The following is an 18,686-nucleotide window of genomic DNA, read 5'->3' as shown; positions in this document are numbered from 1 at the left end:
CTCTGAATATGGGGATGTGACAAAGCCAAAATAAAAATATTTTTCAGGCACCTTTGGAAGCAAAATACTCACCAACAGATCCTCCTGTTGACAACTGGCAAAACTCAAAGAGACCATCAAACACAGGACAGTCTTCTCCGACATTAACTGTGGGAATAAAACATTGGTTACAAACATAAATTAACACATTTTCTATTGTTTAAGTAATCCCAAAGTCATACGATACACCTAGAGGCCCCCGTATAAAGTTTCATAACATTATCACAAGTACCCCCGGAGCCCCACCTTGGTAATGCTGTCTTAACCTCTCTCACTTATGACTGAACCACTGCAGGGACCACTAACAAGATAGAGAAGGTAGCAGACCAGTAGCCGATTTACCAGAAGAAGTCAGAAATCCCATAAACAATCCTGAGTTTAAAGATCCTCCAGTGCTTATAAGGATGTTTAAAACCAAGTATACACCCCTAGGTGCTTCCATTTTATTCATGTTGCCAGATTAAAATCACTGATGTTGCAATAGGATTTCATTTTAAGCGGACCTCCACCCTGAAGTGGAAGTTCCGCTCATCTGATCCCTCCCCCCCTCCGGTGCCACAATCGGCACCTTTCAGGGGGGGAGGGGGGGGTGCAGATACCCCGCCCCTGTTGTGTTCTGGGAAACACAGTTCCCAGGACACAGCGGGGACCAGTAGAGACACGCAGCGTGACTCGCGCATGCGCAGTAGGGAACTGGGCAGTGAAGCCGCAATGCTTCACTTCCCGATTCCCTGACAGAGGATGGCGGCGGGGGCAGCAGAGAGAAGAACGATTGCTCGTCATCTGCCGCCGACATCGCTGGACCCTGGGAGAGGTGTCAATTAAAAGTCAGCAGCTGCAATATTTGTAGCTGCTTGCTTTAAATTTTTATTTTATTTTTTTTAAAGGTGCAGTTCCTCTTTAAAGGGTTCACAACCTCCTGAAAATGCTAGCTATCCACTTTCAATACTGCCACTGTCCTGGAGCATGTAGAAGACAAAACGCCTTATTTGCAACAACTTGTACATTAAAACTACCTAATCTGCATAATTTCTGTCCACTGGATCAGCAAGAAAGCCAAGGAATTCTTTAGAAAAGGAGAGGGTCAGCATTTTCAGCCTCCATATTTCTTAACTACAGGTTTACTTCAAATTGTTTTATATCATTATTATTTTTTTTTTTAGTGTATGGTGTAATATCTGTGCTTGAGCTGTTTGAATTTACCATTCACCGGCATTTTTGGATGTCAGTGCCCAAGAAAAAAAAAACTTTAATACTTTTTTTTTTGTTTATTTATTTAAAATTAGAGTACTTCCACAAAGCCTCTTTTCCATCATACGATTTATCCCACTGCTGGACATTTCCTGTATAAAGATACCATTGCAACTACAGGATAACCATACCACGGGAGAGTCTGTTGTATTACTAGGTTCCCTGCATTGGATTAACCCATGGATGAATATCCCTGATCTGAGTGATCCCTTGATGAGCGCGTTTGATCTCTATAATTTGAGAGTCAGCAAAGTGGCGGTGTTTGCTTTATTCTCTGGATAGAATTATTAAGCGATTTCTTCAGGGTAGTAGAGGTTGGGTCCCCAGAGGCAGTTGGCACGTGGGCTTGGTCTAGGGTGGGTGGTGTCCAAGGAGACCGGGAAATGTGCACTAGCACAGGAGACAAGGAATTAAAAGGGGTACCAGAGGGATGGCTGAGCCTGTAAGACCATAAGTGGTGTTCTATGCACTTGAATGACATCGAGGCAACCATCTAAAGAACCAGCAGGGTTCACAATCAGCCAATAACTTATAGAAGAGTGTGTGTGACTTCATGCAAAAGGCTTTATGAAGGGCTTCTGACTTTGAGCTCTATGGACTTTCATGGCACCCTTATCACAATATTAAGCATAGGGGCCAAGGAAGGCAAACGCCCTTAGTATGTGGCAGCAGCAACTCAGCATCTTAACTGGAGTGCTCTGCGAATCACTTTGGACAGCATGCCCACGGCAGAACCTGGCAGATAAAACGGGGGGGGGGGGGGGGGGGGGGGTAGAGAATTGCAACTGCGGCTGAAAGAAAAAATAAAAAGTGATGCAAATAGAATATTGTTCGGTGCTTCGAGTCTAAGATGGGATCAAGCCCAGAGATAATGCAATGGCTCTGGGCCTGGAACACTATGGCTAAATCTTACCGGTATACGAAGGTCTAGAAAACACCACAATGTGGAATACTCTGTCCAAAAGGTCACATTCCAGGCTAGCCCCTTTTATGGTAATCAAATATGAGTGTGACCCAAAAAAAATACAAAAATTAGGTGAGCTCAGGTAGAGGTAAAGTCCAACTAGACTGCTGCGAGTGCCGGCTGGGACAGGGAGCTCGTCCAAGCTGCAGCAATGTCAAAGGAAAGGATCCATAAGCCGCATATAATGCAGCAGACTAATGTGCATGAAGTGATATGAATGGCAGCCTCAGCCTGGAATCCGGCCACACCCAACATGTTTTGCTCTGCCCCTTGCAAGCTTAATCATGCGCCACATGATTAAGCTCCAAGGAGCTGAGCAAAACTCATTGGGTGCATGGCCAGGCTCAGGCTGCCACTAACCTCACCTCATGTACTTGGGTTTGCTTCATGATCTAGATCAGTCTATCTACAGACAAGTTCAAGCAGCGGTGTAGTAAGAAATCCAATGAATTGTAGAAAACATCTAACCAAGTAACTAGGACAAATTTCCCCCCCCCCCCCCCCCACACACACACACACACACACACACACACACACACACAAACACACCACCCAAACCTGGGAGGCATGCTGGGTAGCAGAGGGGTTATGCTTAGGCTGGCATACAAAATGATGTGTCAGTGTGTGGCACCTGTAGGGCGGAGTATAACCTGACTATTTAAAATCTTGAGTCCCTCAATGGTCAAGAAAGAAGCCTAGGTTCTATGTATAGTTTGTATTAATAAAATGTCTACAAGATCAAGTAGATTTGCTTATGGCTTATCCTGACTCTCCCTTCTGCTTTTCAGATCTACAAAACTTGTTCTTCCTTCTCACAATGTGAACGTCTGGCAGATTCGGTGAGCATACACCCACCCATCATGTTGTCGATACCTTAATGCACCATTTTTAAACATTGTTATAGTGAATTTATTTTAAATCTGGTGGCTTGTGTACTCAAATGAGGACAAACTTATTCCCAAAAATACCAAAAAGCATTTCTTTTGCAGAAAGGTTTACTATGAAAAGATGTGTGCCCAATTCAAATACACTATTTGGCAAAACTGTTCAGTAGAGATACATACACACCAACATTAATAGCAAACTCTGGTCAAGTCTTCAAAAAGTGCCCCTTCATCTGTACATACAAAGGATCATGGATTTCAACAAATATACATTAAAGTGTATAACTGGTGAAGCCACTATATGGAACACTAAGTCCAGTTACTGCTGATAAATTTTATGGATTAAAATAGTGGAGGCATAGTTTTCAAACACCATTCAAAGGGGATAGGAAGCAGATGTCACATGTCAGTGCATAAACACTTGATCCTGAACTATCCATGTGGACATACTGTACCAAAAAGGTTTTGAGTGAGAACGTACATCTTTGCATCTGTTTGCTGTATTCAGACATGTTGTCTGGCCGGATGGAACGCAGAAATTTTATGTAATCGTCACTGTGATATTTTGTCATTTCTTCAGCACTGGCTTTGTGAGGTCTCTGGTAGGATGAGAAATATCCTTTAATAATAATATTAGCAACATATTTCATTAAGCACTTGATGCAGTCAGTCACAGTGGGAGTTAGTTAAATATTTCTCTCGTGACCCCCAGGAAACACCCCCCCCCCCTTTACACAAACTCATCCCATATCCAAACGCAGGCATTATAGCCGCTTTTGGACTAAAAGCCACCATATGGATTTTCCCAAAGACTCCTCTGGCAGGGAAGAACATGGAAACACTGAAGCCTGTAAGTAAAGCCAAGTTACAATTTACAGTGGATATGGGCTACCATTTAGACAACAACACTTCCTTGGTTGCTTGTACATAGACATTTAGAACTGTGTGCAAGAGCTGCAGGATTAATTGTCAAGAATTATCGCAATTTTTTTCCCCCCCTTGTGATAGTGATTAAAAAAATAAATAATAAAAAAAAAAAAAAAAAAAAAAAAAAGCGTTCCACTTTGCTATGCAAAGAATTCTCTATGCTCTTCTGAAGCCACAGCTGTAAAAAAAATAAAGAAAACACCAGACAGTCTGCCAAGATTCACAACATTCTTTAGCAGTTTAACTTAAGTATAAACGTAACAATTTGTCAATGGACTAGAAACCTGTAAATGAAGAAAATTTAAAGTGGGGTACCCCTAAAAAAAAAAAAAAAAAAAAAAAAAAAAAAAAAATTTAAAAGTCAGCAGCTACAAATACTGCAGCTGCTGGCTTTTAATAATCGGACACTTACCTGCCCCAGGGTCCAGCGATGCGGGGGAACGAAGCCCCCCCCTCGTTCCCCGCTCTGCTCGCGGCGCCGTCATGCATACTGTGGGCACCCGGCTGTGGCTTCACAGCCGGGCACCCACTGCGCATGCGCGAGCGGCGCAGGGCGCCGTGATACGCCGTACAGTCACCTGGGACACGTGACAGGTCCCAGGTGAATGTGCAGCCCAAGGGGAAGTGATGTCACCAGCCCGGGCAATGAAGGCGGCAGACTACGAGGGACCCCCTAGCAACCGGTATTTAGAGGTGAGTAAAAAAATTTTTTTTTGCCAATTATTTTTTATTTATTTATTTATTTTATGAATTTTAAGCAGCTTTTCATTTTTTGGTGGCAACACCACTTTAACCACTTAAACCCTCTTCTGACATTTGTTGGTTTCAAGTTAAAACATTTTTTTGGCTAGAAAATTACTTAGAACCCCCAAACAAAAATGTGTGATAGAAAGATATACATAGATATATATACACATACCCCCTCTTCCCACCCGGCCAATGTACATATACGATTGAGTGGGTGCCCTCTCCTGAGTGGATGTTTAGGAATACGTCCCAATGATTATCTGCACACATATGTCCCTGATCACCTGCACATAATCATTTACGTACATATGTCCATGATCACACAAACCAATTATACACTTAACGGATTTTTTTATTTTTATTTTTTTTAACCAAAAACATGTAGCAGAATACATTTTGGCTTAAATATATGACAAAATTCGATTTTATTGGATTTCTTTTAAAATAGAAAGAAGAAAATGTTTTTTTCAAAATTTTCGCTTTTACGCAAAAGATAAAAAAAAAAAAAAAAATATATAAAAAAACCGTAGTCGTGAATTAATAATTTGGGTATAGCATAGAATGACCGCGCAATTGTCATTGAAAGTGTGAGAGCGCTGAAAAATGGTCTGGGAAGGAAGGGGGCAAAGGTACCCTGTATTGTAGTGGTTAAATAACTTTTCTTACTATTACAAGGAATGTAAACATCCCTTACAGTGCACGACAGGCCCATCTCTCCTTCCAGGCTGGAAAGACCGAGATAAATAAAAATGGAACTGTCTCAGCCTTTCCAGCCGGCAAGGTTGGTTCCAGCATGGTTTACATCAAAACCTTGTGCCTGGGTCTCCAAGGGGCATAGAGATGACCGAGGGCCATTTGGTAACCAGAAATCTTTATGATCAACTTCCGGCGGCAACCGGTTCATTCTCTGGCTCAATCGCACGGGCAAGCTTGGAGAAGCACCAGAGGGCGGCGGGAGGAGATGTCCCCTTCCACCGCCTGCAAGAATGATCAAGCGGCTAAACTGCCACTATGATTGTTCTTACAGCCGAAAAAGAGGATATCTGAATGATGCCTGCAGCCATCATTCAGATATCCCTACTCAAAGTCCAGGACATCATATGACATCCTTGGGCTGGAAGTTAAGGATATATTCGCCTTACGGAACATGTTACACTTGTATTTAAAAGTTCAACTTGTTGTAGCTTCCTTCCCCCTCACCCTCTGAGTCCCTTCTCCTGTGACAGTGGGCAGGGGTTCCTCTCCCCTGCTGTACATTTAAAATTAGCAAAAATGTGCATTTATTGTTTTTTTCTAAAGAGGTGAACTTAGTCTTTACCATATTGTCAGAACTCAAAATTTCTTTCTAGGAGAACATTTATACTTATCTTGTACTTAATCTCGTTGCCACTAGATGGCATAACAACTCTGACTAGTTAGCACTAAATCCTACAAAGGAAAAAAAAAAAAATAAAAAAAAAAAAATCCTGGCCAATTCTATTGTCAAAATATTTTCTCTTTTTTTTCACATACAAGTATATTTAACCACTACAATACAGGGCACTTTCGCCCCCTTCCTTCCCAGCCCAATTTTCATCGCTCTAGCGCTTTCAGTGACAATTGCGCAGTCATGCTACACTGTACCCAAATTACATTTTTATCATTTTGTTCGCACAAATAGAGCTTTATTTTGGTGGTATTTATTCACGACTCCGTTTTTTATTTTTTGCGATATAAGCGCAAAAAAGCGGAAATTTTGAAAAAAAAAAACTATATTTTCTTTTTTCTATTTTAAAAGAAATCCAATAAAATCAAATTGTCATAAATTTAAGCCAAAATGTATTCTGCTACATATTTTTGGTAAAAAAAATTCCGTTAAGTGTATAATAATTGGGTTGTGTGATCACAGACATATGTACACAAATGATCATGTACATATGTGTGCAGGTGATCACGTATATATGTGTGCAGATAATCATTGGAACATGTGATTTTAGTGGGACATATGTGGGGGACATGTTTTTATTATTAGGGACATGTATGTTTTGGGAACATGTGTGGGGACTGTGTGGTGTGTTGTGTATTACACTAGACTGGTGATCAGTGAGTAAAAAGCTGTAAAAAAACAGCTCATACTCACTGATCATCAGCCGGCTGCAGCGATCTGCTCTCCTCAGCGATGACTTCTGTGTGAGGAGAGGAGGAGCCGATTGCCTAGCAACCGGCTGTCTGTTTACATCACATGACGGCCGTGATTGGACACTGCCGTCATGTGATCAGGAGGGCCAATCAGAGAGCCCTCCTGCCGATCTGAGATGCGCCGTGTCCGGGTGACACGGGCGCATCGGGATCGCACCACTGCGCGGGCGATCCCGCTCCTTCTGATGGACGTTCCTGAACGTCCTATTAGAAGTAGACAGCTCCCACCCGGCCGTATATGTGCATTGGCCGGGTGGGAAGTGGTTAAAAAGAAGGACTTCTGACATGTAAAGTTAGAAAATGTCTATGTAACCATAGATAAATTAAAATAAAAACAACAGGATTTTTTCACTGTCTGGTATACCATAAACTTATCACCAGTTCAATTAGCACTTACATAGATTTCCATCTTCCTGTACAATCCATAATTAAGAAGCAGATTGTGGGTCATTCTGATCCTGTGAGGTTTCATTGGATGCCCCTGCCCATAATAATAATTGCCAACATCACCTATAAAACAAAAAACACACAACAAAATAGGTCACTGGACTTGTCATAATGCCATTATAGAAATACTTGAAGCTGAACTCATATTCATATTACTGTAAAGAGGCAATGATATAATCACTGTGCTGTACATAGTCCGTGCAGAGACCCAGTAGGCCCACCTATACAGGCTGCAGAAGAACTTACAGGTAGGGGCAGACAGAATACCAGTCACCCTGCACAAGGAGAAAAGGCACTATTAACCCCTTCCCGCCGAGCGTACGCAGATGTGCGCACTCGGCTTCCAGGGGTTATACCGGGATGATGCCCGCACCTGCGGGCATCATCCCGGTACCGTTTTTTCCAGCGGGCGATTGGCTTTCCAGCCATAACAACCGGAGCGGCTAAAAGCCGCTCGGCTGTTATGCCGGAGGAGTGGGAGGGGACGCCCCCCCCCCTCCCACCGCTGTTACCGGTGCTCCCGCTCAATCGGGAGCACCGATTCACGATGCGATGCCTCCGGCTGCTGGGGAGGAACTGGAACGAAGCCGTAATCAGCTTCGTTCCAGTATCCCAATAGTAAACACAGAAGCGATGCCATGACGTCACTTCCCGTTTACTCGGCTGCCAATGGCGCCGTTTAAAAAAAAAACAAAATATATACAGTATCGCCGTTTTTGGCGATCTGAATACTTTGAAGTGTAAAGGAGGGAATCGGGGGGTCTTTTAGACCCCCGATCCCTCCATAAACAGTACCTGTCACCACCTATTACTGTCACAAGGGATGTTTACATTCCTTGTGACAGCAATAAAAGTGATCAAATTTTTTTTTTCAAAAAAATTTTTATTCATTTTAAAGCCCCCGCCGTCCCCGTGAGCTCGCGAAGCAAAGAAAACGCATATGGAAGTCGCGCCCGCATATGTAAACGGTGTTCAAATACATGTGAGGCAACGCCACGATCGCCAGAGCTAGAGCAATAATTCTAGCACTAGACCTCCTCTGCAACGCTAACCTGGTAAAAAAAAAAAATTAAAGCGTTGCCTATTGAGATTTTTAGGTACCGTACTTTGTCGTCAATCCACGTGTGTGTGCGCAATTATAAAGTGTGACATGTTTGGTATCTATTTACTCGGCGTAACATCTTTCACATTATGCAAAAAAATTGGGCTAATTTTACGGTTTCTTTTTTTTTTAATTCATGAAAGTGTCCCTTTTCCCCAAAAGTTGCATTTAAAACACCGCTGCGCAAATACCGTGTGACATAAAATATTGCAACAATCGCCGTTTTATTCTCTAGAGTCTGCTAAAAAAAAAAATATATATATAAAGTTTGGGGGTTCCAAGTAATTTTCTAGCAAAAAAATGTGGATTTAACTTGTAAACCCCATATGCCAAAAATAGGCTTAGTCATGAAAGGGTTAAGAAATGGTCCTTTAAGCCGCGTATACACGGGCGGACTGTCTGGCCAACTAAGTCCGTCAGACAATCCGACGGACAGTCCGTCCTACTTTTGAATGAACGGACTTGACCACACGATGAACAGACAGTCCGTTGAAAGCTTGTGCGATGACGTGTACAGCACGTACGACGGGACTAGAAATAGGACGTCCAATACACAGCAATGCAACCTTCGGCCGTGTAAATCCTTTCTGAGCATGCGCCATACTTAGTCCGTCCAACTTGCCTACTCACGAGCGGACTGTCCGCTGAAACCAAAGTTGGACGGACAATATTACGGAAATTCCGAAAGACTTAGTCCGCCAGACTGTCCGCTGAAAAAGTCAGCTGAAGCCCACACACGAGCGGACTGTCCGCTGAAATGTGTTTCAGCGGACTAAGTTGGACAGACAGTCCGCCCGTGTGTACGCGGCTTAATACATGAAACTCATGCACAGAGGTAAAATGTAGTTGTTCCATGCTGGATTACTACACAAATCTGGAACAAAAGACACCAAGATTCAACAACGCATGACCTTTTTATTTAGACAATGTGGGGTTGATTTACTGGAGTGTGCAGAACCTGGTGCAGCTTTGCATGGTAGCCAGCCAGCTTCTAACTTCAGCGAGCCAGGACCAAGTCCTGCTGTCTGTGTCAATAGACGCAGCAGTAGGACTTGGGAGCGTGCACCCATGGAAAGGTGCGCTCGAGAAGAGGAGGCACGTCGCTGGGGGGGGGGGGGGGGGGGATCCCAGAAAAGAAGGATCAGGGCCGCTCTGTACAAAACCCTTGCACAGAGGAGGAAAGCTGTTTTTAGGGAGACCCATTTAACATCAGATTTCTCCAGAGGCTTGAAGGGACTTCTTGTGAGAGCACCAAGGTTAGGTCCCAGGAGGGACAGGCTCTGACCTTTACAGGCCTGGACCTGGAGAGGGCTTTAAAGAAAATTCTTTACGAAATGATCTTGCGGCAGGGGGACCTGAAGAAAGACGCTTAAAGCGGCAGCCTAGACCTTCAGGGTGCTGACAGAAAGCCCCAATTCCACCCCTGCCTGGAAGAGGTCCAGCACTGCTGCAATACCTGGATCTTTCTGGCCCTGTTCCATCAGCCAGGAATTGAACCCTCTTCCACACCTTGGTGCAAATGGTCCTGATCACTGGCTTACGGCATTAAAAAAAAAAAAAAAAAAAAAAAAAAAAAAGAGCCTTAATGACCATTTCTGAAAAACCTTGGGCCCTCAGCAGCTGTTCCTCAGATACCACGCTGCAAGCCTGAGGGTCTCTATTTGAGGATGCCGGATAGGACCCTGTGTAACTAGATCCTCCCTCCTCGGAAGATGAATCGGAGGATATATTGCCAATTTCTGTAGGACTGCAAACCAAGCCCTTCTTGGCCAAAACAGAGCTATTAGGATGAGATCCGTTGCCTGGGTCTGAAATTTCTGAAGAACTGCCACCACCAGTCTTACTGGGGGAAAGGCATAGCACAGGCCGAAGAGCCACACACTGACAAAGGCATCTATCCCTTTGGCTTGATCCTGAGAGTGCAGGGAAGAGAACTGAGCAACCTTCTTGCTGTTTTCTGAAGCAAAACAAATCCACCTCTGGTATGCCCCAAGTCCTCACCACCTGCTCGAACACATCTTGGTTGAGAGACCGTTCGTCCTGTTTTAAACACTGGCGACTGAGAAAGTCCGCCAGTGAGTTCTGAGTCCCCTTTAGATGAACCGCCGATAGCGATGCTAGATTGATCTCGGCCCAAGAGAAAATCTCTCCCGCTATCTTCCGCAAAGCGGGGCTCCTGGTCCCCCCCCTGCTTGTTTATATAAGCGACAACAGCTGCATTGTCTGATCTTACTTGGAGGTGTTGTCCCCTTATTTTTTGCTGGAAGGCCGCCATCGCCCTCTGAACCGCCTGCAATCCCCTTGATTCGAGGACCATCTGGCTTCCGCCCGAGACCAGAATCTTTGAGGCAGATCTTTTTCCAGGTGTGCACCCCAGCCGAAAGAGCTGGCGTCTGTTGTCAGCACCAGGTTGTGACTGGTTCGCCACCACCACAAAGTAATCTTGACCCTTGTGGGTATTGGTATGGGATGATCCAAACTCTGCTGACTGCAATCCCAGTAATGCAAAAAAAGAGCCTGCAGCGGGCGCTGGTGGATCCTTCCCCAAGGGACTGCTGGGAAACAGGATGTCATTAAGCCTATCACTCTCATGACATTTCTGACCTGGGCTTCCTGATTGGTCTGAAGCCATGCTACTGCCAGACCTACCTTCTCTGATGGGAGAAACACCTTCCCCTCTACAGAGGAAATTCTGTAACCCAGATACAGTACTTCCTGGGTTGGGATCAACTGGGACTTGTCCTGATTGATCAGCCAACCAAGAGAACGCAGGAAGAGTTGCACCTCCTGTAGATCTTCTAGCTGCCGATAGGACCAGGCGACAAACAGATCATCCAAATAGGGGATCACTGTAATGGCCCTGACACATAGCAGAGCTAGAACTTCTGCCAGGACCTTTGTAAAGATCCTAGGAGAAGATGCCAGGCCAAACGGAAGAGTCCTGAACTGGAAGGGGAGGATTTCCAACTTCACCCTTACAGCCAACCTGAGGAATTTCTGGAATTCCTGGTGTATATCGGTACATGCAAGTATGCGTCCCTGAGGTCGACTGTTACCATAAAGCATTCAGGGAAACAGGAGGTTCGTAATTGTAAAAAAAAAAAAAAAATCGATTCCACCCTGAACCGTTTGTACCTGATAAACCTGTTCAGGGGCCTCAGGTTCAACCTGAATTTGCCTGATGGCTTTCGAACCACGAACACGTGGGAATATACCCACTGTTCGTGTTCTGCCTCTGGTACCTGGCTTATGACCTGTTGATCCAACAGCTCTCCCAACATCAGACTCAGGGCCTCTGCCTTCTCCCGGTCTCTGGGCAACTTGGCTACTAGGAAGGTAGGTGGGGCAATGGCACTGAACTCCAACTTGTAACCGTTTTTTATTATTTCTAATATAGACGTACTTGAAGTTGCGTTTATCCATTGTGGGAGGAAATCCCCCAACCTTCCTCCCACTGGAACACAGGAGTCACTGGGATTTTGAGGTGGATTGAATAATATTCCTCCTCTGCCACATCCCTTGCGACCCGACCAGTGCTTCTTAGGCCGACTCTCTCTCCCCCTCTCCTGCTGGGACTGTTGCCTAAGGCCTCGAAAAAGACGCCTGCTCTCAGGCTTCTTTTTCTCAGGAAAAGCCTTCTTTTTGTCCTGGGTACGTTTCCAGGGCCTCCTAGAGACCAGGACCAAAAAGGTGGTCGTCTGAAAAGGGCAACCCACAAAGCTTAAGCTTAGATGCTGCATCTCCCGACCAGGCCTTTAGCCATACGGCCCTTCTTGCCGCGTTAACCAAAGCCGCAAGCTTAACAGACTCCGCACAAGCATCGGCTAGGAAACCAACAGCCTTAAATAATAAGGGAACGGTCTTTAACAACTGCTGTGGGGACGTGCCTGCAGAAATGTGTCAGTAACTGGGTTAACCAGCACTCCAAATTTCTAGCAACACAGGTGGCTGCAAGGGCAGGCTTGAGTGCAAAGGAGGTGGCATCCCAAGCCCTCTTAACTGAGGGAAGGATCTTCTGACACTCAGTCATGGAGTCATCCTTAGATAGATTACTGACACATTCTGGCAAACTGGCTTCTCCCAATTGGGCCCAAGTTTTGTCCCACTGATAGCACACTTTCTCCTTGGAGGCTGTATCTGAGCTCTGTCCTGTGCTTTACCCTGAAAGCAAGAGAAAAGACAGAAAACAACCATGAAAGCCTGATCCCAACCGTTGCCACCACTGTGCTGTGGGGGGGGGGGGGGGGGGGGGGAAGTGCCCAGCCCTTCACCTGTGGTTCCCCACCCAGTGAAAGGCCTTGGCCACAAGGACCTTATTCCCTCCTAGAGTAAGCCATGGTCTGCCCTCACCATGCTTACCTGAGAAGTGCCGGAAGAACCGGAGTCGACCGCCTGAACTGCTGCAGTGCCCTCCATGGCTCCTCAGTGTCTGTCACAGCCTCTGCTGGATCTACATAGTCTCCGGACGCCCACCAAACCACACACGCTGCGCCTGGAAACTGGAACCTTCATTTCCTGGCGCCCTCTGAAGAAGCGGTTCCACCGGAAGCAGCATCACTTCCGTTCGTTGGAACGCGGAAGCCCCTCCTTGGACACATGCACGTTCGTAACCATACCCGGAACGGATGTCCCTCATGCCCCATGGACGCCGTTCATTCTTGGGCGCAGTACTTCCTTTCCGATACCACCGGAATCCGCCGCTTTTCAGAGGTCCAACTCTCTCCAGTTGGACCTCTCATAGGCAGCAGGATATAAGCAGCCCTTTCTTCAATACACTTCGATAGAGGGGCGCTTTGGGCAGAGGAGAAAGTACTTCAGAGGCTCCTTCCTGGGACAATCCCAGAACCTGGAGCTCCCCAGGTTCCTCACATGCTTCCTTCCCACCCAGCAGGAAACACAAAAACTGAAGGGAAAGGCCTGGAGGACCGCCTTTTAACCTTTTGGGTGAATGCGTTTCCTGTCCTGAAGGGAGGAGCCCTATATCTCAGAGGCTGTCCTGGAAGAAGATAAGAGAAAGCTGGATTCAGGAGCACGCCTGCACGGATACCAACCCAAGGAGAGTGCTTCCTCTAGGTGGTTTCCCGATGCAGGGGAGGAGCTACTAGATCTAAATACTTTACTGTCCATAGCTTAGACATTGGTTCACTTTAAAGTCCAACTCAAGCCTTTTTTGTTTTTCACTTTAGCATAGGGTGAAGAACTGTTTGAATTACAATAATACTTTTATTGCAATCTACGGCCCTGTTGGTTTGATTTCTCCTCAGAGACCAAAAATGATATATAAAAAATCTACTGAATGGTTTTATTAGCTCCTGAGCACCAACCCAAATCTGAAGCAAATGCAGCAGGCTTTACAGAAGACTGCTGCCCTGTGTGTGAAAGCAGTGGTCAAACATGTCATTTCATTTTCACCTGGGTTGGTGTAAGGAAAGGTCAACCAATTCTGATGTTGTCCTTGGCTACACCTCAAAGTATCACCAAAACTGCGCATTCTGCTCCTCCCGAGACCATCTCGCATTACCTCCTAAGCTCACCTTCAGGACTTCTCCATGTCTCATCCATCCTCTGGAACTCACTACCCCAATCTGTCTGGCTTTCTATTACTCTGTCTGCCTTTAGGAGATCCTTGAACACTCATCTCATCAGGGAAGCCTAGCTCACTTCCACCCAAAATCTGTACTTCTACCTCCTCCATCAGGTTATTCCCCACAGATATTACCTTAAAAGTGACTGTAAAGTCTTGTTTAAAAAAAAAAAAAAAAAAAAAAAAAAGCATGTTATACTTGCCTCCTCTGTGCAGTTGGTTTTGCACAGAGCAGCCAGGATCATCCTCCTCAAGCAGCTTCCTATGGGGGCACACGAGTCACAGCTCTGTGTGTCCATTCAGACACAGAGCCCCGGCCCTGTCTTTTTTCTGATTGGCTAACTGACCGACAACCACAGGAGCCAATGGCGCCGCTGCTGTGTCTCAGCCAATCAGGAGGAGAGCCCCAGATGGCTAAGATACGATGGACAGATGGGTCTCAGGTAAGTATTAGGGGGTGCTGGGGAGCTACACAGTTTTTATTTTTATTTTAATGCATACAATGCATTAAGATAAAAAAACCTTCCTCCTTTACAACTTTTAAAGATCTCTTGCCTCTCCCCTTTAGATTGCAAGCTCTCGCAATCAGGGCCCCTTCAACCCTCATGTATTGAATTGTTTTAAATGAGTCTTCATTTACCTTGCAGATAAGCAGAGCTTCGCTTTAAATTTCTTGTCTTGCTATCAAAGTGACAAGTAGTGAGCTGAAAACTCCAAGGCAGCAATAAAAACCCAACACAGGTTATAGCCCTACCCACACTGTTCAAGACCAAAAAACCTGGCTGAAGCTTTACTTTAAAGCCGAGGTTTAATATATATAATTTTTGGGATACAGTACCAAACACATCAGTTATGTAGAACTGCGTGTATCACATTACCTGCAGGTGTCTGTTTCTGCTAAAATAAATCATCCTTGCAGTGGCTCCTCAGAGCCACTGGATATTATACAGAGTATCGTTTTTCCAGAACCGTGAGTTAAAGTGATTGTAAAGCCTCCCCCTCCACATTAAAAAGAGATGTTATAGGTACCTACTCTGTGCAATGGTATTGCACAGCATGATCCCTTACCTCCATTCGTAGATTATCCTGCCAGTGCCCCCATACCAAGCCCCTGTGCTATAGGGGGCATTCATGATTTAACTGACAGCAGCAGAAGCATCTGGAGCCCACTGCTGCCTGTGAGATCAGTAAATGAAGGGAAAAAGACCTGCAGCCGGAACAGTGCAAGATCGCTGATAGGACCCAGCTAAGTGTTTGGGGGGCAGGAGTTTTTTTTACCCTAATGCAGGGAATGCATTAAGGTACATGTGTCAAACGCAAGGCCCACGGTCTGAATCCGGCAGAACAGGCCATTTAATGTGGACTTTGCACCTGACCTGAAGCACCCCCTCATCTATGCCCCTACCTTGTCGCAGCAGACTTCAGAACAGAACGCCTCTGCCAGATCTGGTGCGTCCCCATGCACCTGCAGCACCCCCTCGCCTCTAACTCCCCAGCAGTGAGCAGCAGATGGAGGACAAAACTCCTCCTACAGATCCTGCGTGTCTGTGCAGCACCACCTCATCTCTGGCTCGTCATTCATCAGACTCCAGCCCTCCTTCAGACCCTGCACTGCTGTAAACGAGGGTGGGGGACTCTTGACATCTAATTTACATTAGAGGGAGCAGGGGTGCACTGGACATCTAGTCTTACAGATACAAAGCATTCTCTGGATTCTACAAAGAATTTTCTCAGGAGCAGCGGTCGAAGACAGCTCTCACAGTGCTGGGAAGACTAGGAGTGACGCATATGGTCCACGTGCAGAGCCCGCCAGGAAGTCAGCGCAGTGCTGCGATAATCACAGGCAGTGAGACATTGCCCGATCTCTGCGGCCGTGCATCGGGGGAATGTCTCACTGCCTGCGATTAGCGCAGCGTCGACTTCCTGGTGGGCTCTGCATGTGGACCATGCGAACAAGTCTGAACTCATCCTTCTCAGGACGATATCTGGCAGCTGGGGGGGGGGGGGGGGGGGGCAGCGATCTTTTTTTAAGCAATAGATGGGATACACACAAGAGTGGGGGGGGGGGGGGGTCTGTGTCTATTTCAGACATACTAAACTTCATATCCCCAATTACATTACCAGATCCCATTCACTGAACAAAAAGATTGTGACTTATTACCAGGTGACATTTATCTGTTAATAATTTGGGGCATACACTGTAAACACAGGGCAAGTGTTGTTCACTATAAAGCTCAATCTGCAAAGAGCTCTAACCCACAACAGCCAATCAGAATCCACAGTAAAGATAGAGCAGTGCAATAATTGGTTATTATGGGTCCTGTACTTTATTGATGTCATGGGAGATATATATATATATATTGCCCAGGGGGAATTGTAGAGGATTGGGCTGGTGTAGCGAGCACCCCCATGTGTACCATGGCCCCCACACTGCCCCTGAAAGGCACGACCCCCATTTCCAATCACGTCCCCGTGCAGCCAGGAAAGCTTGGACAACCCCATAAGAAGAAGGAAGTGAAATGGGTCTCGGTACACACAGAGCCGCCTCCAATGGTCACCCCGGAACCCATTCACCTCCCCCGCTGCTGCACCCACATGTTCCTCCGACCTCAGACTCTATCCCCCACCCCGCCTCTCACACAGACCACGCTCACCATCATAGTAATAGCACACTTTCTTCTTTGTTCCTTGTGTGTACGCCATGTTCCTTCCTGGGCTCAGAATCCACTAGAACGCGACTAGCCAGCGCTCATTTAAGTCACTGGCACGTTTATCCAATGCCAGAGCGGCGTTGCCCGTCGGTGATTTGATGGACAGGGAAGCGTCCAATGACATAGACAGTCAGAACGGCTAAGGCGGAGCTTCATTCATGGCCCTCTCAGGAAAGGGTTAGTTGAGAGGTTAGGTTGGCTCGTGCTGGTCGCCCTCGTCCTCCAATTTGTCATGTAGAATCGCGAGATGTCATCACGAGAGGAGGCTCCCGCCCTTTGTCTCGTTATGGCCATTAATAAACCCTTGCTTGTCCTAGGGAAGCCCAGCTTTGTCCTTTGTTAGGCCCATTGTTGGGAGCAAATACTAGACAGCCATTGCTAGCCTCATTTTGAAAATACCATCTGCCTGTTTGTGGGCTCAATTATTTGTCACAGACATGGAGCAACCAGACAGTGAGAACGGCAAAACACCTGATCTGTGATGGTTGTTCTTGGGTGGAGAAGCAGTAAGCCCTACATTTTTTGGATAATACGCAATGACCTGCCAGCCAGCATGTCCACCATGGACATACAGGCTCTAATCGACTCTGGGGCTGCAAGCATGTTCACTGATGCTGCCTTTGTATCAAAGAACTTAATTCCACTGCAGCTGCGTGACACTCCACTTGCCATTGAGGTTCTTGATGGGAGACCTCTACAGCCTACCAATGAGACAGTTCCGTTGTCCATGGCCGTAGGGGCTCTTCACCATGAGATTATCCAATCCCAAGTTATTTCCTCACCTAAGTTTCCACTGGTTACAGAAACATAACCCTTCTTTTGATTGGCTCTGTGCTGAGGTTTTCTCCTGGTCACCACAATGCAGTGAGGCATGCTTCCAGAAGGTAGCCAAGGTCCTGTGCACCTCTTCACTCTCCTCCCTGCTGGAGAAGTACCATGATTTTAGCAATATCTTTGACAAAGGTCAAGTTGGTAGTTTGCCTCTACACCGGCCGTATGATTGTGCAATTGAGCTTCAATCTGGTGCCATACCCCCTCTTGGTCGGTTTTACCCTTTGTCGGTCTCGGAGGATAAGGCCATGGAGGAGTATGTTGCAGACACACTTTCTGAAGGTTTCATCCGCAAATCCTTGTCTCCTGCTGGTGCTGGTTTCTTTGTGAAGAAGAAGTGTGGTGAACTGAGACCTTATATTATATTATATTATATTATTATAGGGGTCTCAATCGTTTCACAATTAAGAATGCCTATTCGATTACATAATTATTTGACCGCCTCAAAGGAGCAATGGTTTTCACAAAGTTTGATTTGAGAGAGGCATACAATCTCGTGAGGTTTAAGGAGGGCAACGAGTGGAAAACTGAATTTAATACCAGAATAGGCCATTATGAGTACCTCGAAATGCCTTTTGGCCTTTGTAACACCCTGGCAGTTTTCCAGGAATGTATTAACGATGTCCTCCGAGATTTGTTGCAGTTATGTGTGGTGGTTTATCTCAATGATATCCTCATATTTTCCTAGTCCCTGGAGAGCCACCACACAGATGTCTGTCGTGTGCTTCAGAAACCAAGAGAGAACAATCTCTATTGTAAACTGGAGAAGTGCGAGTTCCATCATGAACAGGTTAAATTCCTGGGTTATGTCCTTTCCACTGCTATTTTTTTGATGGACCCAGAGAAACTGTCGGCAGTTCTACGATGGCTCTGACCCATGGGTTTACGTTCTCTGCAGCTTTTCTTGGGCTTTGCCAACTATTATCGGAAGTATATACGTAACTGCTTGTCTCTGGTCAAGCCCCTGACTGATATGACCGGAAAGGACGGTAACCCACAGAGTTGGTCTCTGGAGTCCATT

General features: G+C 45.9%; 1 protein-coding gene across 1 annotated transcript in view; it reads right to left on the bottom strand.

The window, feature by feature from the left end:
* Positions 1-16,919, bottom strand: part of HDAC1 (histone deacetylase 1) — a 43,215-nt gene extending 26,296 nt beyond the window's left edge. Inside the window, exons 1-4 of the mRNA XM_077482004.1 lie at positions 16,778-16,919; positions 7,388-7,500; positions 3,620-3,737; positions 73-147 (exon numbers count right to left, since the gene is read on the bottom strand). Coding sequence (XP_077338130.1) covers positions 73-147; positions 3,620-3,737; positions 7,388-7,500; positions 16,778-16,826 — 355 coding nt within the window. The 5' untranslated portion in view covers positions 16,827-16,919. The remainder of the gene's footprint in view (positions 1-72; positions 148-3,619; positions 3,738-7,387; positions 7,501-16,777) is intronic.
* Between the last annotated feature and the right edge of the window lie 1,767 nt (positions 16,920-18,686).

The sequence above is a fragment of the Lithobates pipiens genome, unplaced genomic scaffold (genome assembly GCF_037356315.1).
Source record: "Lithobates pipiens isolate NorthernLeopardFrog02 unplaced genomic scaffold, aLitPip1_a1.2 Scaffold_16, whole genome shotgun sequence".
Taxonomy (NCBI): domain Eukaryota; kingdom Metazoa; phylum Chordata; class Amphibia; order Anura; family Ranidae; genus Lithobates; species Lithobates pipiens.
Note: the sequence above shows the minus strand (reverse complement) of the source record. Positions and strands in the feature narration are given on the sequence as shown.